The sequence below is a fragment of the Ursus arctos genome, unplaced genomic scaffold (assembly GCF_023065955.2).
Source record: "Ursus arctos isolate Adak ecotype North America unplaced genomic scaffold, UrsArc2.0 scaffold_25, whole genome shotgun sequence".
In the NCBI taxonomy this organism is placed as follows: Eukaryota; Metazoa; Chordata; class Mammalia; order Carnivora; family Ursidae; genus Ursus; species Ursus arctos.
The window spans coordinates 26,304,662-26,327,533 of record NW_026622930.1 but is presented as its reverse complement, the minus strand read 5'-3'; the positions used below and the strand labels follow the sequence as shown (position 1 = coordinate 26,327,533).

General features: G+C 43.8%; 1 protein-coding gene across 10 annotated transcripts in view; it reads right to left on the bottom strand.

Annotated features, from left to right (window-relative positions):
* Window positions 1-2,143: 2,143 nt before the first annotated feature.
* Window positions 2,144-22,872, bottom strand: part of AREL1 (apoptosis resistant E3 ubiquitin protein ligase 1) — a 43,029-nt gene continuing 22,300 nt past the window's right edge. For 3 of the 10 annotated variants that reach the window (XM_048220086.2, XM_044391299.3, XM_057318710.1), the window contains exons 4-20: window positions 21,669-21,895; window positions 20,542-20,779; window positions 15,924-16,093; window positions 15,500-15,680; window positions 15,048-15,295; window positions 13,256-13,333; window positions 12,163-12,304; window positions 11,911-12,032; window positions 10,883-10,958; window positions 10,029-10,138; window positions 9,182-9,361; window positions 8,885-9,010; window positions 7,603-7,732; window positions 7,457-7,515; window positions 5,349-5,438; window positions 4,778-4,953; window positions 2,144-4,671 (exon numbers count right to left, since the gene is read on the bottom strand). In XM_048220086.2, the coding sequence (XP_048076043.2) occupies window positions 4,569-4,671; window positions 4,778-4,953; window positions 5,349-5,438; window positions 7,457-7,515; window positions 7,603-7,732; window positions 8,885-9,010; window positions 9,182-9,361; window positions 10,029-10,138; window positions 10,883-10,958; window positions 11,911-12,032; window positions 12,163-12,304; window positions 13,256-13,333; window positions 15,048-15,295; window positions 15,500-15,680; window positions 15,924-16,093; window positions 20,542-20,779; window positions 21,669-21,895 (2,456 nt within the window). In that variant the 3' untranslated portion in view covers window positions 2,144-4,568. The remainder of the gene's footprint in view (window positions 4,672-4,777; window positions 4,954-5,348; window positions 5,439-7,456; window positions 7,516-7,602; window positions 7,733-8,884; window positions 9,011-9,181; window positions 9,362-10,028; window positions 10,139-10,882; window positions 10,959-11,910; window positions 12,033-12,162; window positions 12,305-13,255; window positions 13,334-15,047; window positions 15,296-15,499; window positions 15,681-15,923; window positions 16,094-20,541; window positions 20,780-21,668; window positions 21,896-22,872) is intronic. The other 7 variants (XM_057318714.1, XM_057318713.1, XM_057318715.1 and 4 more) reach the window with 3 other exon arrangements.

Here is a 22,872-nt window from a genome sequence, read left to right as displayed (position 1 = left end):
CAAAACAACTAAGCTCTCAGGTAACTCTGGAATGGCATTGTTAGATGCTGTGCAGACTCAGCACTCTAAGTCAGAAATATTAGCCAATTTCACAACTTTTTGAGACAATTCAGCAGAGTCATTTTCAATACTACACTTACATGATACTTGAGAACCTGCCACTGAGCACCAAAGAGAATCACGATCACGTTAGACCAGCGCCCAAAACCTGTTCAGGGTATAAAAGCAAAGGAGTATTCAATTTAGAATATCTGAGGGAAAGTCCTTGCAGAGAGACCTTGTCGTCTTTGAATATGATTCATCAGATTCAGCATCAAGAATCTGAACTAGATCCTCATGGCACAACAATGTCTCAAAATTCTCTTTCAACTAATTGTGATGTGTAGTAATTACTATAGACAAATTGACCTTGGTTAGCATCTTACCAAGAGATCACACGGGTTCTTATTTTTCCCCTCCCCACTGTGACTTTTAGGACAGACTTGAAAAGGGAATCGGTGCAAAAATGACCATAAAAGTCAGGGTAAGAGTTACCTCTGGAGGGGTGGGACCAGACTTGCTCTGCAGTGCTGTAATGTTTTACTTCCTGACTTGGATGGTGGTTCCATGTGTTTCCTTTATAATTATTAAATTGTGCATGCTTGTAGACCTTTTTTTTTTTTTTTTTTTTTTTGGATCTATGTTACATCTCAAAATAAAAGGGAGGAAATTCATTTTTAAGTAAAAGTATTACAGAACACCTGGAGCTGTTCTATTACACTTGAGGGTCTATGTGAAGCACAAGTAGAGACAAGGAGCTTCTAGTTCAAGCTACCTGCTAGAGAATCTCTGTTGTGCTCCTACGAGAGAAGTGAGGTTGGGCAGAGGTCTGACAGCTCTGTCTGCAGTGGGTCAGAGGTAACAACTCCTGAGAGGCTAAAGCTAGTACTTACCATGTTAATTCAAGAACAATCCTACCACCACCTTCAGTCTTAAGAATAACTTTATGATAGCGCGCGCCTGGATGGCTCAGTTGGTTAAAGCGTCTGATTCTTGGTTCCAGCTCAGGTCATGATCTCAGGGTCCTGGGATTAAGCCCTGCATCAGTCTCCATGCTCAGCGTGGAGTCGGCTTGTCCCTCTCCCTCTGCTCCTTCCCCTGCTCTCTCTAATAAATAAATAAAATCTTAAAAAAGAATAACTTTATGATAGGCTGAAATTAATCAATGATGTATGTTCACAGCCACTCAAAGCCACAAGAGGATCAAGTATAAAAGACGTAGGACTGTTAATCTAAAAATATGAAGTTAGAGGGACAGAATTTTGGTTTTTTAAGGACATCTCTTATCACTGAGGAGCCTGAGGAGGTGGAAGTAGAGTGAATGCACTCTCAAAGAGTGGTGTTCAAACTAAGATTCCAATTCACTAGGTCTGGGAGGTGGGGCAAAAATCAGCATCTTAAGAACAATCCCAAAGGGTATTTTTTTTTTATTTTCCAGATTGGGAATCAACGTGTAATGACACCGTGATTACTTTCCCAACAAAGCCAGGGTCCCTGCTACTTTTCCTTCTAGGCCCCAAATCAGAGGTCTGGTTTTCTCTCTCTGCCAAGCTTACTTTTGGTGGGAAAAGAATTGGTGCCGCCTGCCACCCACAAAGGTTTGAGAAGCAGTGTTGTCTGCCATACCTCGCTCGCTTGGGAGGAGGTGTGGAAATAAATGTGACTGTAAGCAAACCAGAAGGCTATGTACATCAGTTAACAGTGGTTACCTCTGAATGGCAGGTGAATTATTTCTCTTGGGCTCTTTTTATTGCCAAATTTTCTATGCTGAGTTTCTTACATCAAACAACAAATGAACATTTAAAAGACTCATGAAAACAGACATCCTCTCCTCTTGCCAAGCTGGTTTCTTCTTCAGGAGCTGAGCACAAGCCCATGTCCTGCACCGTGGCCCTGCCTGACATCAGGAACAGTGATGAGGAAAGGGTGAAAGAGTGAAAAGCCCGGGACAGGCCAAGGCTCTGCAGGTACATTCTACCCTGAGCTCATGGCTTTGGAAGGAATTACTTGGGAAAATGCAAACACATTTCTAAATCTTTCTTTTCCTTCCCCGCCTCCAGTCTGAGCCCTGAATCACCACTTAAAGAAGCCACTTCCTCCTTAGTCCTTTTCAATATTGATTTATTTACTGTACAAAATATTTACACTATCGCTGCAATGGTCTGGCCCCTTTGCCTGGCCTGACGGATTTGCAGCAGCACTTGGTCTCTAGAAAACATGCTGATGCTCTCCTTGGTGTTCACTCGATGCTTGCTTGGTCTCCTTCCAAGACACCACAAGGCCAGGTGTTTAGCCGGCCCTCCAAGTACCTGGGCCACAGGGGCATAAATAAAAGAACTGGCCAAAATAAGAACATGAAATTCACAATTGCCCAAGAATTAACAGGTATTGTTCCTTCTCTCTGACATGTACCTTTCCCCCATACTGGCTAGTACCAAAGCAGGGTTAGAAAAAAAGGTAAAAGAAAAGGCCAAACAGAGCAAAGATACTTTGGAACAGACTTAGGAGACAGAGTACACTGGAAGAATAGAAAACCACAACAGTACCAAAGGGTTTTTGTTCAACAGAGACCCTGGGGCTGGAGGACCACCACAGGGCCGTGAGCTGCCGCAGCTGCCCTGCAGCGGCTCCGAGAAGTGCTACGACTAGGGCTGAAAAGGACAGATCTCGCCAAGAAAATCACATCGAGCTCCAGCGTTGGTCTCTAGAGGGCCGCTGGAAGGGAGAATGCAGAATCCAGAACAACTGCCTGTGTGAACCAGCCCCCGTGCCCCCAGCTGGCAACCCCTCTCTAGGCCCGAGGGGTGATCTTTGATCACTCGATCCAGAGTGAGCTTTGTCCCATGGGAAAACACTGGGGCAAGCAGCAGCACCTTGTCCTGGTCCCTGAGGACAGCAGTGACCGTGTGGCATGGAGGGCCCTGGCTGGGGTGTCGAGGCCCTGATGCTGGATCCTGGACCCCAAGAATGAGTGAGGTCAGCACCCACGCCGAGAAGGACAAATGACAACTGCGAAGGAGTGAGGTCAGGCCGCAACAGGAGCAGCTCAGGAGAGCTGGTTCCTCATGATCCCTGGGAACAGGAGGGCTCAGACATGCTTCCAGGAGGCCGAGGAAATGGCCACAAGTCCCGCCTCATCTCTGGACTCTGTGGACTTGCTGGTTTTGGCAGTAAAGATGGCTTGTAATATTCTGAGTTGAATGCCCCATTGAGAATGGTAGCTTGCAGCAAAGCCTTCTTAGAAACAGAAATTTGGGAAGTTGATGAGATTTTGAGTCTTGAAAATGTCTGCATTCAAACTGTCATGAAAAAGGATGGTGTGACTTTCCAAGACCCAGCTGCAGGTGTAATAGGGAACTTACTAGATCGTCCTCCCTCCGTAGGGGCTTTTGCTGGCAACTAAGAGAGGGAAGGAAGTCAGTGGGCAGCTGGGTGTTTTTGTCGGACAAAACTTCTCTATGTGTGTTCCCAGTCCCTGACGCCGCGGACCTGTGACGAGCACTTCAACCACTGGTCCCTTTTCCCTTGCCTCAGTGCTTCCAGAGAATGCCAAGCAAAGAGAGAGTCAGGGACTGTTAGCAGGCTATTCTTACTACCCCCAAACCCTTGCTACAAAATTTTCTTCCGTAGAAAGCTAAAGAATCCCCAGCTCTTAGCGGACTGCATAAGTTGGAGGTAAGCAGCCAGGCCCAGCCACACCTCAGTGTGCAGAACAGACTCAGGGACAAATATCAGTAGTCTTCAAGCCAGCCGTAGGCCTAGACATGCCCTAAAGGAAAATCTTTTTTCAGCACTGGAAGCTAAGGCCCAGCTATCTTTCACATTCTTGGGTCTGTTTTTCTCACTGGCTCAAATTCAAGAAAAAGCTTACAGAGTTCTTTATGGATTAACGATCGTTTCCAGAAATGCCTTCAGGGAAAAGCTCCTTTTCCAGTTCTGACACCACAAGAAAAGATCCTTTTGTGCCATCAGTCCCCCTTAGAGGTAGTCCAGTGCCACGGCCTGAGCCTGCTATGGTGCAGAGGGATGAAAATGAAGACTGCTCATGTGGGCCACTTCCTCTCTGTGCTTCTCCCGGCTCCCAGTGAGAGGAGGCACTCGCCCCGTGCCCAGGAAGGACTCACGTCACCGCAGGGCAAGCACTGAGGGCTGCAGAGGGACCTGTCAGGGGCATCGGCACAGGAGGCTGAGCAAGGCGGACCCCAGCCTTCTAAGGAAGGCGCACCCTTTGCATACTCTCCCTCAGCTCCTAAAGCAGCTCCTGCTCCTGAGATCTTCTGAGAACCAAGTGAAGTTACAGCAGCGTGGTCCTCTTCTCATGAGTGAGCAGCGCGGATTCCACGGCGTGCCCAAGTGGCCTGTGGGGGAGATGTGGAAGGGGCGGCGAGGGAGCGACCCAGCTCCAGACACTGGGGAGCATGCAGCAGCTTCTGGCCGACGGACATGTGTTCGGGTCGGTGGCTATCACGGTGTTAGGGGCACCCAGGGGCTCCAGGACGCACGGGGGTCGGGGGGTGGCAGGAGGGTGGTCAGAGCATGCCGAAGCCCTCGCAGCCCTCACTGATGGCCAGCTGCAGCATCCTGTGCACCTCTTCATACGAGTCATACGTGGGGAGGCACAGCTGGTTAAAACTGGAAGGGCAAGGGGAGAGGTGATTAACTCACACCGCTGGAAACACTGGCCGGGGCTGGAAGACCCTCCCCCACCAGACTGTGCCCCAAGCACTCTGAGACCTACCACGTGTGTGCAGTCGGCAGCGTGCTGTGGGTCGGAGCGGCAATAATCTGGAATGAGGGACAGAGGGCGGCAAAACCTCCAGGTGGCAGCTGAGAGGAGCCTGTGGTGAACTGTAGCAGCCGAGCCAGCTCCTCCTGGGTCAGACTGGACACCACGGTCCAGAACCACCTCATGACCTGGTAGGGAGAGCACAAGGTGGGGTCACATTCAGTGTGCAGCCCAGGACTGGACTCTGGGGAAAGAAGAGGATGCCCGGAAGGGGACACGGGTAGCAACAGTCAGAGTCGGCAGCTTCTCCAGGAATTTACACGGTTACACCGTCGGCAGGGCAGCGTCTGCCCAGCTGGTTCTATTCCTTTGCCTTTCTGACGTACTCCTCCTCTGGCAGCTGGCACGACAGCCCTCAGGGACCAGGGCTCCCTTCGGCTTGGACAACCAGCTGTCTTCCCCTTGTGTACCATTTCTTCCCTGGTTGACGTGTCTGCCTCTCTGACTCCTCGGCAATTTTCTTCCGAAAGTTTTTCCTTGCCACATGGCACAAATCCAGTGAAAAGAAGTCTGGCCCACTTACCTTTTCTCTGAAATGCCATGAGCCGCCAACAACCACTGCATGGGCTTTGAAGTCAGACACGCTGATGTCCCCAGTCCCACACATCAGCAGCTGGAGAAGACAGTCAGGTGTTACTAGGACAGGCAGAGGAGAGACACCCAATATAAGCTCAAAATTGCCTACGCTAACATGCAAAACATGGAGTAAAGGAAACACCAGGAAAAAGACCATTAGGCGAGATCATAATGCCAGAACTCTGCTTTAGGAAAGTTAATTAGAACAGGCCGATGGCTCCTAACCAGTGTGGTAAAAATCACACAGCTTTTACAAACACATACAGATGCCCATGGCCTTACCCTAGACCTACTGAATCAAAATCTCCAGGAATGGGCTAGGAACTTGTGTATTTTGAAAAAGTTTCCTGTTACTGAGGTGCACCTCTAATTAACAACTACTCCTGTGGTTGGACGCCTGGGTGGTTCAGTTGGCTAAACGTCCGACTCTTGATTTTGGCTCAGGTCATGACCCCAGGGTCATGGGATCGAGCCCCGTCTCAGGCTCTGTGCTCAGTGGGAAGTCTGCTTCTCTCCCCACCTCTGTCTCCCTCCACTCACACAACTCTAAAATAAATAAATAAATCTTAAAACAAACAAACACCAAAGAACTGTTGTAGATTATTGAATTGGAACAAAAGACAGGCTCCTCCCCTTTGATGAAAACCCCCAGCTCCATTTATGAATTTGTCAGATGACCTTTCCTGTTTCCCAGGATCCATCCTTCCTTTATGGATTTAACTTTTATCACCTTCCCTTCAGCCCTGCCTCTACTTGATCAGATAAATTTAAAAAGTATATAAAAAATGAGAAATTATTGACATCAGAGGCCTGAACCTCTTGCTATGTCTGAATTTGGTTCCAGATCCAGCATGTGACTTAGCAGATTCAACAGCTCTCAAGAATGATACGTCCTCGTCAAGAGACCAGAAAAGCCCAAATTAAGCCTGAGGAGCTTTGGCTCCTTCAAAAAGAACTTGCTAAGCTAATGAGTAAGAGTAAGGTGTGGAACAACTCTAAGAGACTGTGTCCTTCCTTCCTCCTCACTTTTACAAACAAAGGTTATGCTTTATGATAAACCGATAAACACCAGTAGCTCTTCCTCAGCCCAAAAAAATAACAGCACTAGGTGACAGGTCTATTGGAAACCTGAGGCTGAGTGAGGGATGGGGCATTCATTTTGTTTGAATTTCATGCCTGAAGGTACAAATGTGACGAAAATCGCACACAACTTTGATTCTTGTTCTAGAGGCCAATTCGGTTAATAAGAATAATCGCTGCACAAGACCACCTGAAACCACTTTTTTGTTTTCTCATCTTCGAAGACGAAATCTCCTCCTTACAGGAAATAGTTTGCAAAAACACGCTCCTCATAAAGGCTGTGGTAAGTTGGAACCAATAACTTGCTGTGTATGTATCATTTGTGAGCAACAGATCAATGACCACCTGATTTCATTTTTTGCCCACAACGTCTATTTTGATAATTATAGAATGGTATTCACCATCTTAGGTCCATTTTTTGGTGGTTACAGGATCTGTGATAAGAATATATTAACTGTAGAGTATTGTAGCCCAAAACTTTGAAATATGTCACATTTGTTGGTTTGTCTCCTTCCCTGGAACATAGCTCCATGAGGGCAGGGACTCTGTCCTATTCATTGCTAGCTCCCCAGTGCTTCAAACGTCCGTGTCTTTAGGAGACAATAAATAGTCCCTGAACAAATAAATTCTATTATTCCCTTAAATCAACTTTAAATGCCACAGGACTTACAAGGACTGTACATAATACCAATGTTCCTTACTATTCAACCAGTATCAATAATACTGGATGAATAAATGACTATTAATTATTACTCTTCAAAAATAGTTATTTGGTTCTAATGTTCACATTCTAATGTTTTGAAAGCTGGAGAAAGGGGCAATGCGTGGAAGAGTGACAAAAGTGAAACCAACTCTTGCATGAAGGACTTTCCTACCACATCTCACAACAGAAGGTGTAACGCGCTGGTTCCTGTGGGCACACTCACATACCCGGTCAAGAATCGGGGGGTGGGGTCCGTAATTGTAAGCACTTACCTCAAGCTCGTTTTCATCAAAAATAGCCAAAAGGTTCTCAGGGACCAACTCATTCAGGCCTGAAACAAAGTGGCCAAGTTAAAGCCAAACCCACACCATGGCTACAGGCGTTTTTATCTCAAGGCCAAGAGTAGACAGGCTCTCACCTTTTAGGAAGTGTTCCACCTCCTCTTTCACTTGACTGGCCAGTCGATATTGGGCCAATAAATTTAAATAGAAGATTTTATTTGCATTGGTGACTGGGGTTTGAGCTCCACCTGTCATGAGTTCTACAACCTGAAAGAAGAGACAAAAAGACAGATGGTGGAGGCTGTGGATGGGAGTTGATCAGATGACACCTGCCTGGTACTTTCTGTAAACCCAGCTACAGTCATGAGTTTCTGCTACACATTCAACCTCTCAACACCTCTGGTGTTATATAGTTACTAAGCTTCAGCAGTCCTACCACCGTTGCCTATTCCACTGGCTGCTAGGATATTGGAATGAGCCTTCTCTGACTAGGTCAAACGGTGGTGATGCAACAGAAAGATGTCCTGGTTCTTTGTTAACAATACGCTGACATCTCTCTGATCCAAAATTAAACCCCTCATGACCTTTTCTTTTAAACCCCTGAGCCGACTTATCTGAGAATAAATAAGGCCACGTAAGTAGTAAAGACATCTTTTTAGATTTCAGAAATTCTAAGATGGGGACAACTGTTCCTTTACCTTAACAATGTGCTCACAAAGGCCATGTGATTATCAATACAATGGTATTAGTGGTCACAATTTTTTATTTGTTGCCATTTTACTTTCACTTGTATATTACTGCAACTTTACTGTCACAATTATCATCTGATATTATTTAACCCCACAACATAAACAGAACCAAATTTGCATCAGAAATGTTTTTGGCCAAAAAAAATTTTTTTAAATTAAAAAAAAATTTAAATTAAACTAAATTAAAAAAGAAATGTTTTGGACCAATAATTTTCTAGTAAAAAAGCCAAAAAATACACAAGCACGGTGTTAAAATTGGAGTTATCTGTATCACGGCCACTGAAGTTGAGGAAGACACTGCTGTCTCTCCCAAAGCTGCTTGTGCAGTGACACTGGATTTTCATTCAGTTCTTTTTCTACTGCAAAGTAGGAATGGGTGGGATATACGGGTACATGTGTCTTTCGCTTCATCATACGGGCCAAGATCATCACGTGTGGGATGCAATGTCCTGATATGGTCATCACTAGCCCCACGTGCTTATTTACATTTAATGAGAATAAAATAAAGTGAAAAACTCAGTTACTTGGTGAATAACCAGGCACATTTCGGGTGTTCAAACACAGCACAGACAGACAACATTTCCATCATTGCAGAAAGCTCCATTAGGTAGTCCTGCTCTAGAGGAGACTGGGAATCATAGGATCCACAGGCTTTTGTTCTCTTTCTCACCTTATCCAGTTGGCCTGATTTGTTATATTTCTCTTCTGCAAAGACCAGCTCCATCTCACTCATGTCATTGTTGAGGATGAAGCAAACTTTAGATTTGTAGAATTCTGGGTCATCTGTTTCAAAGTACTGAGAAGACAGAAGACAGAACACAACATGACTACTCTTACCCAGAAATGAAATCTGTAACTGTTTGGAACCACTTACCCCTTCAACCTTAAGAACAATGAGCTCAGCGCGGAGGGATTCCAGAATTAATGAACAGTGGCCTTGGTAAAGAATGTATACCTAAGACTTTACCTTGTAATGCATACGCAGTCCTATGATTTGGGCCAAGAAAGAGCGGGTGAAGCGAGCTCGGACCAATTGCTTGTAGGCTCCTCCTAGAGAGGACTCATAGAGACACTTGCCCACCAGCCGCCCTGCGAACTCATACATCTTCAAGCGCAGATGAGCAGGGCGATTCGGGTTGGGATGTACCTGTCAAAGAAAGGGATTAAAAGACTCTGGGTCATTTTTTTCAAGCTTAGTTCTGGAAGACCCTCCCTACCAACCCCATCCCAAGGGAGTAAGAATTTCAGTGTTAGAATCAAAGAGTCATCTAAATGGCATTAGTTGTTCGGCAGCTACCATGAATAATTTAGAGTGAATGGAAGATGGAGGGCAAAGAGGGACTTACAGTAAGTGGAAAAATATTACATTAAGTTTGTGGTCCCTGGCTGAGTATGGAAGTTAACCAGTGGATGATGTGATGCCTTTCCCCTAAACCAGAACTTCTTCCAAACAAAGTCTACTTCTCTACTCCTGATATCTCTGCCTAGTCAAAGATCTAGTACAGAATTCAATGGCTTTAGGTATGTTTTGAGAAAGTGGCCTAATCATTATAACAATTAGTAGATAGCTATTGCACTATAATATGTTTTAGTCAAATACTCATCTATCTGAATTTTCTCTTATTTTACAGACGAAATATAAAGGCAAAGAGGAGGGAGGCAATCTAATTTGGGTTCATATTGTATCAAAATTAAGAACAAGACACAGGTTGTCAATTTACCAGGACTGTTTCATGATCTCAAACCCTTCTTAGACTATCCATTATAACACAATTGACATTTTCCACCCACCCATGGGGAAGTCACAAACTCACTAATGCTTGGTTGTTGTCACTGAATCGAGTGAAGAGCTGATTGGTGGTATCAAATAATGCTTTGCAGATTAGCTCAAACCATTCTCGGCGAGGCCCTCCCCAGTCCAGAGCTGAAAAGTATAATAAAAATAAGTGGGGGCGCTTGGGTGGCTCAGTTGGTTAAGCGTCCAACTCTTGATTTCAGTTCAGGTCATGATCTCAGGGTCATGAGACTGAGCCCTGGACTAGGCTCCGTGCTCAATAGGGATTCTGCTTGGGATTCTCTCCCTCTCTCTCCCTCCTCTCTCTGCCCTTCCCCCTGCTGGCACACATATGCTCTCTCTCTCTAAATAAATAAATCTTAAAAAAAAGAAAAGAAAAGAAAGTGATCATCGATTCATCATTCGACACTCTCCACCTTCCTTCCATCCTACTCCACTAGTGTTTCCCCACTCCAACTCATCTAAACTGTGGCTTTTTTTTTTTTAATCCCACCCCTTTCTGTAGGATTACAGGACTCAAGTATTCTGCTCATTAGGTTAATGCCCCCCAGTATGAAAACACAGGAGATCAGAGATCCCAGGAAATGGACATTTCTCTTCTTCTACAAAGGTTACTTTCCCTTCCGGTCCAGACTCTTAGAGCTTGCCCTCCCAGTCCCCGTGTCTGTGTTCTACAAACCCCACCAAGCCACCTGGTATGGAAACACCACCTTTTCTGTTTCAACTCATGACTTCTTTTCCATTTGGAAAAATAAGCTTGAGCAGGGGCAGGGGGAGGGGGGATATTTTTGTTATTTGTGAAGAGAGGGTAAGGAGGAAAGGAGGAGGGGGGAAGAGAGTTAAAGAAAATAAACATAAACTTTTAAAACTGACCTTCTTCATCTTGGAAAACCACTTCAAAGTTCTTGCTCCAATCTGAGATGGAGAAATTCCGAGTGGCTTTCAGAGACTGAAAAGCAGTGAAGGGAAGGAAACTGTCGGAAGACTGGTGGGCATCTCTTGTGTGTTGGAGACAAAAACACAAGAATACTGCCACTGTCCCTTTAACCATCAGTACTTGGAGGAGATGTAGTACTTATAAACTTGAATAATATCATTTCATATTTAAAATGCACATATCTCCAGAAGAAATTTAAGATTTTAAAAAACAATCTAATTCATCTTTATACCATTGCTTTGTTGGGAAGTTGAAGCTTTTTTTTTTTAATGCTCAATTTACTATGAGAAAACTCTTATGTAAAGAAATAAAAGGACTCAAATTAGGAAGCTGTCAGCAAAGAAGCAAGGAGTCCTGGTTTTCAGCAAAGTACAGCATCCACTGGAACTCTCTATCCACAACGCTGTGTTCAGACAGGGAGCCATGCCACACAGAGAATGTGGCTGAGAAAAGGGGTTTCCAGTCACACCTACCAGAGCCAAACATCACAAACACTTTCTGGACAGGGACCAAGCCTTCTCATTCTTGAGGAATGCAAGAACTATGCCAGTGTCTGTGCAGTGGAGACAGACACACATCAGGTGTTCCTTTTCCAGCAGACCAGAGTGACAACAGAAATAATTTCCTTTTAACCCAACAAGAGCTCTTCTCTTCCAGGGATTCAAGACCAAGAATGCTCTTCTTTAACAACTACTTCTACCTTCCCCACATAGAAGTTCCATGAGATAGTTCAGGAACTAGTTTAGTACAGATTATAAAGCCAATGTGTCAACTAGTCTCTCCCTTCAATAATATGTCTTGAACAAATCTACCCCAACCTTTAATAGTCTTTAATAGATATGTTTAAAGAGAAGAGAAATTTGGGTTTCATAAAAAAGATGACCTGGAGGATATGACCAAATACCAAAGAGGTTTCTAGTTGCAAAACCCTGACAAATAACAATGGAAATGAAACTTTACGCACCGATTCCAACAAGGTGTGTCTGCTGACCTTTAGGGTGACTTTGGAATGTGGTCTTTTCATATGTACCTGCCGAAGCTCTCGCTGGAAAAAGTTCACCTTATCCTGAAAGGTCTCAGAGCCTCCTGCGGAGCAAAGGATCCATCACGATGACAGCCTCATTACAAGACATCTGTGCAGTCCAGCCCACACCTTCAGACACCCAGGGTGGTTGGGGTTGCTGCCTTTCCTGTCAGAAGCTCTGTCCAACCTTACCTATATTCTTATGGAGGGAGCGGATGAAAGTGGCTGCTAGAATGTTCCTCTCCTTACAGCTGAGCTCCACAGGTGGTTGAATGCCATCATCTACCACCAGTGTGAGGAGCTTATGAACAGGGTCGGGGCCAAGGTATGAAAACTAACAAAGGAAAAAAAAGAAGGCGTTAATCTATAAAATCCTGAAATCCAGCAAAAACTTTCCCTAACCTTCGGTACCAACCAATAAACAAATTAAGCCTATTTTCTTGAAGTGAGTATCTCCCAGGAGTATATCGCCTTGTTTTTCATCTCAATGCTCTATAATCCAACTGTACTTCAAATCATTTGTCACAGAGACTAGATTTAGTGAGGACCATAGGCAACACTATGGCCCTCCTAACATAAAATATAAGGGTGAAGGCAGTAAAGATATATAAGATACAGGGGCACCTGAGTCAGTTAAGCGTCTGCCTCGGCTCAGGTCATGATCCCAGGGACCTGGGATTGAGCCCCGGGTTGGGCTCCCTGAGCACGGGGGAGTCTGCTTCTCCTTCTGCCCCTCCCCCTGCTCGTGCTCTCTCTCTCTCTTTCTCTTATATGCTCTCTCTTTTTCAAATAAATAAATAAAATCCTAAAAAAAAAAAAAAAAGATCTACAAGATACAAATGACTAGCTGACAAGGTTAGGCAGACTGGCTGGAGGAAAGCAATTCACCTTTAGATTCCAAAAGCTCAGAAAAGTTAAAACAAATGTTTTTAATATATGAGAATGCTCATTCTAAAAGAGTTAGCTTCAGTGCACTGGGAAACCAAGCTTGGGCCAGAACTGCCAACGCCCTCTCCATTAAGTTAGTCTCAGGGGCAAAAGATAACTGTTGAAGAATTCTGACTTGCTACTAATTCCTGTGTCTGTAGGCTTGTGTCCTTCTAGAACTTCTATATTCTTCATGCCATGTTGTAAGGAGAAAACAACCCTTTCTTTTTGGCAATGACTCCTGAGTGCACAATAAGAATTTCTGAAACACCGAAAGCCCTTCTAGGAAAAGAGAAAAGGCAGAAACATTCCAGGGTTGAGTTGGCTCAGTATTAACCAGATGTAAGATTCAACTTACTTTTGTTCCTGGGCACACTCGGAAGGTATAAAGGCGCCAGGGAATGATTTTCAGGTAGAATTCTTTCACTGAGAATTGCTGAAGGACCAAAATACAGAAAAGGAAGGGAATGATAAACAGAAAGGGTCTATTTGGGTATTGTAATTATATTGTCTTTTCTTTAAATTATGTTATGTATTGTAATTAAAAAATCAGAGTTCCTACCTCCATTCCTCATAAACTCTTCCCTCAATAATTTCTTAGTCCTAACATCAAATCAGTAACATCCAATTCTATCTTAAAATAGGCAAATCGAAAATATTACTCTGACAATGCGATTTCACACAGAGACACTGCATAACCTTAACACTCAAGTCTCACTACCATTTCTAAATGTCTGAGATCAGGTTTTCACTTTATGAGTAAACATTTCACCTAGAAATGGGCAAAATTTTCCTCTGTTCATCTGGGTGCTGCTCAGACTTCCTCAGTGGACAGGGGATACCAGTGGCCTACATGCACTGCTTTCTCTCTATTAGAATGGTACCAAGGATCTGCCACGGGAGGGCAGGTGGGGGGTGGGGGTGTGTGTGAAGGTGGTGGTGTGGTTTCAAACAAAAAAGTTTATAAAAATACGTAAGAATAATGAATGGTCTCTTTATAGTGTTATAAAAAAAGGAAAAAACAAAGCAATAACTTCTAATCCAAAAAAACCCTATTATCTAAATGTACAGATCAGACTTTTTCTTGATTTAAAAACTCTTCGTGAAGAAAATTTCAAACACATACTGAAGAAGAGAAAACGGTACAACGAACCCATCACCAGGTTTAACAGTTACCACTTCATAGTCAATCTTGTTTCATCTACACCTCACCCTGGCCCTCATTTCCATTCCCCTATTCCAAAGTAGGGCTAGATTTTTAAATGATAAATGACACATAGTGAAGTCTGAAGTAGAACAAAATTAGAACTCTGTTTTGGTTATGAGATTAAAGGGATGTAATAAGATGTTTCAAGAGCTCTTTCTTCTGAGATCTGAATGACTAAGCAAAATACAAATATTAAAAAGAAAATTCCTAACACACAGTGCCTCTTAGCTCAGGGGCCTTGGGAAGCTCACCTCCTTGCCTCTGCCAGAACTTCTCTATTTCAATCTTGTTGCCTGATAGTGACATGCGTTTATTGTGGTTTCGCAAAGCACAGAATGAAAGACCAAATTGTTTCAAAACAGCATAAGGGGCCAACAGTAATTTTTATACCAGCGTAAAACTTTTAATGGTCGAAAGTAGCTTTCTTTAAAATTCTAGGAGCCATGTCTTGAAAAATTTTCCCAGGAGCAAAAGGCAGAATGCCTCTGGTGCTCTAAAGCACCAAGATACATAGAATCTCGAGACAGTTTTCATCTAGTCCAATCCAAACAGGTGCAACAGAAGAGGGGGCACCATCTTCGGCTCAACCTTAAGTAGCCTCTCTTAGTAGCCCAGAAAACCTACAAGTCAATGATCTTGCCCTGATTCTCACACTAATACTTTGTGGTTTTATTACAATGGCCAATTATTTGCAGGTTCACACAGGGGGATTTTGAGACAAGAATGGAAGGTCCAGGGGTGCCTGGGTGGCTCAGTTGGTTAAGCAGCTGCCTTTGTCTGAGGTCATGATCCCGGGGGCCTAGAACTGAGCCCTGCACCGGGCTCTCTGCTCAGTGGGGAGCCTGCCTCTCCCTCTCCTTCCGCCTGCCCCAACTTATGCCTTCTCTCTCAAATAAATAAATACACTCTTAAAAAAAAGAATAAAAAGAATGGGAGGTCTGACCTTTGGTGACACATAGCAGTACACCTTCTTCGGTTTCTTCACCTTCTCAGGGGTCTGGCACTCAGAGGGTGAATCTTCATCTTCCTCCTCCAGAGCTGTGGAAGGCCGGCGCTGGGAGGAGCTCATGTGCATGGGTGGAAGGTGCCAGGGTGTGCTGGTACAGTTGGCAGCATTATAAAGATAAGCCTCAAAGTAAATGCTCACTCCTGAGGTGGACACATTGCGTTCAACAATGTTCTTCTCATTCTCTGAAGTATAACAAGGAATAAGGTTTTAAAGTTGGAGATGGGGGAGAAAAGAAATGACCTGTCACTAGACCTTTAGTCCATAGGACTCTAAGCCAAGTTTGGCTCAAATACCAAATGTGTGTGAGGCTGGGCAGAAGAATGCAGACACACAAAGAACACGTGGTCTGGGAACGGGACTAAATCACAGCTTTTCTTTCAACTCACCACTTAGGACAATAATGTCAAATTCACCATTATTGATTGGCTGATTTTGGTATGAAATGCAGGCATGGAAGCAGCCACGAGAATGCAGGGTGAGTCGCAAGAACACCTGGCAGGTCTGCCTGTTGGATGTCACTGACTTCTCAAATGAGACACCAGTGCTCTCTTCTTCTTGAGGACCGAGCTATAGGAGGAAAACAGAGCATCACTGAATGCATAGAATTTTCCCTACTGCATGGCAATTTACTCTTTACAAAGAACTCTCCTATCTACAAGCTGATCGAAGTCTCCTAATTCCTCATAAGACAGGCACTGTCAGATGAAGGAAGGACAGCACAGAAGTCAGGGTGGAGACAAGAGGAAGTAAAGGAGAAAGGGTGAGAATGACAGAGAAGGAGCCCATAGAAGAGGAAGGGAAGCTGCTTACCTCATGAATGGACACACTGTAATTGTGCTCGTCTCTCAAGGATGCGGAATTGTTGGTCGGATTGTCATACTCATCTCGGGGCACTATTTGAAGGGTGTGTGGCTGTCCACAGGTCAACACAAGAGTAGAAAAGTGGCACACTATTTTGGTCTTGGAAGGAACCACCATTCCTGGAAGACAATGGAATCTAATCCTTAGAGGAGGTCTTTTCAGAGCACAAAGATCTCTTCAATCAGTGAGCCCCAGAGAGCTGGGCCCCACCCAATTCCTAGGGATAAACACCACCATTAAGAGGATGAGAAAAAGAAAGAAAAAGAGATTCATTCAAATGAACTGGGGGACTCATTTTCATAAACTTCCAACCATTGCTGTGCTAAACAAAATAAGAAAAGGACTCAGGAAACAGAACTGAGAGTTCCATAGTGCCTACACAGTCCCACTGGGAAACTGCAAGTGAGGCAGGCCTCAGAAATAAGTGCTAAACAACTGCAAAACAAAGAGACAAAAAACCCCTGAAACACTTAGGTGCAAATCTAAGGACAAATGTACAAGACTCCTATGCTGAAAACTACAAAATGCAAATGAAAGAAAGGAAGAGGTCTGTATAAAGTCAGAGGTTACCATGTTTATGAACTGGAAGATTCAACATAGTAAAGATGTCAATCTTCTCCAAGTAACATACAGATTTAACACCATTCTTATCAAATCTCAGTGAGAATGTTTGTAGATATAGAAAATATTGTTCTAAAATTTGTATGGAAAGACAAAAGGATCTAGAGTAGCAAAATACAATCCTGAAAAACAGTAAAGTAAGCAGAGTCAGTTTACCCAATTTCAGGATTTACTGTATAACCACAGTAATCCAGATTCTGTAGTAATGATGGAGGGACAGACCCAAATATCAATGGAACAGGACAGAGGACCCAGAAATATGTCTAACTGATCTTTAACAAAGGTACAAAAGAAGATAAACGTAACAGGAGAAAGATGGTCTTTTCTTTCTTTCTTTTTTTTTTTTTTAAAGATTTTATTTATTTATGTGACAGAGAGACAGCCAGAGAGAGAGGGAACACAGCAGGGGAGTGGGAGAGGAAGAAGCAAGCTCCCAGCAGAGGAGCCCGATGTGGGACTCGATCCCGGAACACCGGGATCACGCCCTGAGCCGAAGGCAGACGCCTAACGACTGCGCTACCCAGGCGCCCCAAGATGGTCTTTTCAACAAATGGTACTGGAGCAACTAGACATCTATAAGCAAAAAAATAAAATAAAATAAAATAAAATAAAATAAAATACCCAAAAACAACAACAAAAAACTTGACATAGTATACAAAAATTAACTAAAAATGGATCATAGCCTTAAATATAAAATGTAAAACTTTCAGGGAAAAAAACACAGGAGGAAATCTTCGGGATCCAGAACTTGTCAAAAAGTTCTCAGATAACTAAAGCATGATCCTTAAAAGAAAAAATTAATACACTGATTTCATCAGAATTAAAAACTTTTGGTTTGTGAAAGGCCGTGTTAAGGGGACAAAAAGAAAAGCTAAAGATTGATAGAACAGGGGTGCCTGGGTGGCTCAGTTGGTTAAGCATCTGCCTTCAGCTCAGGTCATGACCCTACAGTCCGCCTACATCAGGCTCTGCGCTCAGTGGGGAGCCTGCTTCTCCCTCTCCCTTTGCCCCTCCCCACTCATGCTTTCTCTCTCTTACTCTCTTTCAAATAAATAAAATCTTTAAAAAAAAGACTGACAGAACATATTTGCAAACCACATATATAGCAGAGGACTAGTATGTAGAATATATAAAGAATTCTCAGTAGTAAAAAACAAAAACATCCAATTAGAAAATAGGCAAAAGACATTTCACCAAAGAGGATACACAAATGGAAAATAAACACATGAAAAGATGTACAGCATCACTAACCCTTAGGGAAATGCAGATTAAAACTACCACACCCTTGGGACGCCTGGGTGGCTCAGTCAGTTAAGCATCTGCCTTTGGCTCAGGTCATGATCCCAGAGTCCTGGGACAGAGTCCCCCATCAGGCTCCTTGCTCAGCGGGGATCCTGCTTCTCCCTCTGCCTGCCGCTCCCCCTGCTTGTGCTCTCTCTTTCTGACAAATAAATAAATAAAATCTTAAAACAAACAAACAAACAAACAAACAAAAACCTATCACACCCTTAACAGAATGGTTAAAATAAAAAACAGTAACAATATCAAATATTGGCAAGGATGTGAAGAAGAAACTGGATCATTTATTCATACATTGCCGGTAGGAATGTAAAATGCTAAAGGCACTCTGGAAAAGAGTTTTGCAGTTTCTTAAAAATACTAAGTGTGGGGACGCCTGGGTGGCTCAGTTGGTTAGGCATCTGCCTTCGACTCAGGTCATGATCCCAGGGTCCTGGATCAAGTCCCCCAGCAGGCTCCTTGTTTAGTGGGGAGCCTGCTTCTCCCAGGGCCGCCTGCCACTCCTCCTGCTTGTGCTCTCTCCCTGACAAATAAATAAAATCCTTAAAAAAAATACTAAGTGTGTAACTACCATACGACCCAGAAATCATATTCCTGGGCATTTACACTAAAGAAATGACAACGTATGTTCACACAAAAGCCTGTGCATGAATTCTCTTAGGTTTATTCATAACAGCCCCAAACTGAAAACGACCCAGGTGTCTTTCAACTGGTGAATAGTTAAACAAACTGTGGTACATTCGCACTGTGGAATACTGCTCAGAAATAAAAAGGAACCAACTACTGGTACACTCAACAACTTAGTTGAATCTCCAGGGAATTAGGCTGAGTGAAATATAATTTCATTTATTAAAGATTTTTTAAATTGTATTTATTTGAGAGAGAGAGCGCACACAAGTGGGGGGCGGGAGGGGCAGAGGGAGAAGCAGACTCCCTGTGGAGCAGGGAGCCCGCTGCAGGACTCCATCCCTGAACCCTGGGATCACGACCTGAGCCAAAGGCAGATGCCTAACCAACTGAGCCACCCAGGCACCCAATATAATTCCATTTATATGACATTCTTGAAATGTCATTATAGGAAATAATAGAAATGGAGAACAGATTAGTGGGCGGCCAGGGGTTAAGAAACAGGTGGGTGGGGGAGGGAAAATGTGTGGCTATAAAAAGGCAACATAAGGATCCTCATTGTGATGGAAATGTTTTATACCCTGACTGTATCAATGTCAGTAACCTGGCAGTGATACTGTACTTTAGTTTTTTAAGATCTCGCAACCCTTGGGGGAAACTGGGTCAAGGGTACACCAGATCCCTCTGTTATTATTTTTTTAAACTGCTGGACATTCTACAATTATCTCAAAACGAAGAGTTTAATTTTAATTTAAAAATAAAAGACTGATACATATGGTAAGGCAAAACTGTTCACCACTGGTGGCAAAGAGGTGGGGTGATGATAATTCCCGTGGAAAGGAGTCTGAGTGAGTCACTGAAGTAAAGGAGGAGATACATGCAGAGCGACACGGCTGGGAGCCACCTTGTCCACAACCTTCCACTATTAGAAAAGAAAGAAAACTGAGGACCGGGCAGGCAAAGATAGACAAATCTTAAGGCTCCTCTTCTTATCGTTTGACTCCAAACATTCCCAAAGTCCTCTCATTTCTGTGGATACCAACCTGCCCAGTGCTTAATGACACCCTCCAAAGGAAGCCAATTGGGGCAGGGCACACAGAGACGACAGGATCTTAACACACTAAACAGATTCGCTGCAGAATCAGAAGGCAGAGATTACACCTGGAGGCTTCAAAGTCAGTGAGCATCTATTATCTGGCATAAAGGATATGAGTGGGGTTAAAAAGTAAAGACAGAGGCCTCAACTCTTAGATATTGGCAGCTGGGGCAGACATTCTGCCATAAGAAGGAAAACACGTATGGGCAGTAAGGGTGGAATTAGGGCCAAGGGGCTTTTCCTTGAAAAGATTTAAAAAATCAGAAGAATGTATCTTTTGTCTATTCTGGCACCCTTACCCCTTAAGAACTTATTACGCTGATGACCCAGCAATTCCATTCCTACAGAAATAAAACCATATGTCCACATAAGAACTTGGACACAAAGGCTCACAGCAGAATTATTCACAGCAGCCAAGGGTGAAAACAACCCGAATGTCCATCAGCTGACAAATGAGTAAATAAAAGGTGGTATAGCCACACAACAGAACGTCGTTTAGCAATAAAAAGAAATGAAGTACTGATTCATGCTATAGCATGAATTAAACTTAAAAGCATTATGCTAAGTGAAAAAGGTCATGTGTTTTATGTGTTTTATGACTACCCTTATATAAAATGTCTGGAGTAGGCAAATCTACAGAGTAGATAAATGGTTACTTAGGGATGGGGAGGTTTGGGGGAAATGGAGAGTGACTGGTAACGGGTACTGGATTTCTTTCTGGGGTGATGAAAATGCTCTAAACTGACTGCAGTGCCAGTTGCACAACTATGAATTTTTAAAACCATTTAACTGTATATCTTAACTGGATGGATGATGTGGCATGTGAATTAAATCTTAATAAAGGTGTATGTTTAAAAAGCAAGAAAGAAAAATACAGGAAGGAAGGGATGGAGAAAGGGAGGAAAAAAAGAAGAAAGAACATACCAGGCTGGAAAATCTTATAGTAGGGACTGTAGGCCACGTTTAATCCACCAAGCTTCACTGAGATCTCGTAACGCCCCGCCCTGCGCACAGTGAAGGCCACCTTGACCACATTGGAACTGGGTTCCTGGAGGACTTCCTGGGTCACTGGAATTTCCACTGCCAGCTCGACATGAGAGATGTGAACTCTCAGTCCCACAGGCCGATGTGCCGGGAAAGGCTGCCCGTTCTTGTAGAATAACTGTGGTGGGAGATGAGGGGTGCTCATTAGTGAGCAGAAGCAAAAACCATTTCCCACCTAACTCAAGAGAGTGTGGGGAGGGAGGAGGGAGCTGGCAAATCCCAGTAACCACTGTCCCTACAGTCCTGCACACAGACACAGAGAGAAATACCACACCTCAGAGAAAACATTAAATCGTGAACAAATTCTTAACTTGTTCAGAAGACAGGGATAAAATATACTGCTGAATCCATTTCAACCTGACATTTCTGAACTGCAAATGCTGTGCCCTCTGCATACCCGGCCCTTCTTATTATATTATCGCTGCTAACCCAAATGTGAAGGTAAGTCAGTGGGTACCACCGGCACCGAGTGAGCTAAGGTCCCAGGCAGGGCTGGGGGAGGAGGGATGGGCAGGCAAACTTTTCTATAAAGGGCCAGAGGATAGATATTTTGGCTTTGTGGGTCATACCCAGCTACTCCACTCAAGTGTGGTTAACTACTCAAGTGTAAAAGCAGCCACAGGCAATACAGGAAGATGAATGGGTGTGGCTGTGTTCTAATAAAAGTGTATTTACAGACACAAGAGGTGGGCCTGATTTGGCCCCTCAGGCCATAGTTTGCCAACCCCCAATCTATAACACCTATTCTTTCTGGTGATATTTTTCTTCTTTTGAAAAAGTAACATTAAGCTTTATCCATCTTCAAAGCTAAGCATCTACTAAACCAAAATGATAGAGAAATTTGTGACCCTTCCAGATAGTAACAATTACTAAGTCCCTGGGAATGGCTGAAAAATAAGGAAACATGTTAACATTCCAGGCCAGCACTACCAACAGACTGAATGGGGCTCTGGAAACCAAGTGATTCAGAAAACCCAACGGGTATGGAGACAGAAACATTCCCTTACATGCACTCGGAAGGCCATGCTGTGGCCCACCTCATAGGGGTCCTTCCAATCCCAGGAGACTTTGCAAGACCGGGGATCCAGGTAATTTCCCCGCACGTAGTCATAAATAGTCCGGTCCCCTCTGCGCTCACGGTCCTCATTCTGGAGGAAGCTGACTACGCGTGCGGCAAGCTCAAAGAGGAACTTAATTGTGAAGAAGAATGCAACCACAGACACTGTGATTCCACCTATGTAAAAGAGAGAACACATATACCACCTGCCAGTTACACATTATAGCTTCTCATTGTGGAAAAGGCCAGTCATCTCTCAAAAATTAAAAGAAGTCAGGATGAGAGGTGCCTGGGTGACTTAGTCGGTTAAGCATCCACCTTCGGCTCAGGTCATGATCCCAGGGTCCTGGGATCGAGTCCCGTATCGGGGAGAGGATGGAGCCTGCTTCTCCCTCTCCCTCTGCTTGTGCTTGCTTGCATGTGCACTCTCTCTCTCTTTCAAATAAATAAATAAAATCTTAAAATAAATAAATAAAGAAGTAAGGATGAGAGAACAAGACTTCCAAAGAAACACTGTATTGGGCCACTACGTCTGTGGGTGAAGAGAAGAACTTCAAAGATTTTATTTATCTATTTATTTATTTATTTATTTATTTATTTACTTATTGAGCATGCGCAAGCAGCAGGAGGGGCAGAAGGAGAGGGAGAGAGAATCTCAAGCAGACTCCGCACTGAGCACAGAGCCTGACACAGAGCTTGAGCCCATGACCCTGAGATCATGACCTGAGCCAAAACCAGGTTAGATGCTTAACTGACTGAGCCATCCAGATGCCCCAAAGAGAGGAACTTCTATACCAGTGGTCAGAAACTACAGGCTAAATCTCATCCACTGCCTATTTTTGTAAATCAAGTTCTATTAGAACACTGCCCCACCTATTCATTTACATATTGTCTAGGGCTGCTTTTGCCCTAAACCAGCAGAATTCAGTAGTTATGACACAGCCTGTAGGGCCTGGGAAGCCGAAATATTTACTCTATGGACCTTTACGGAAAAAGTCCACCAACCCTGGTTCTATACTGCAGGCCACATAGAATGCCCACTCCCCAGCTCCCTGCATGTGCTAGGCCCTCACAAGAGTCCTAAAAAGAATGTGAATTCTATTCCCTGCATTTGAAAGTCTTCCCCTCTCTTGTCCACTTGGCAAAAGCCCTCC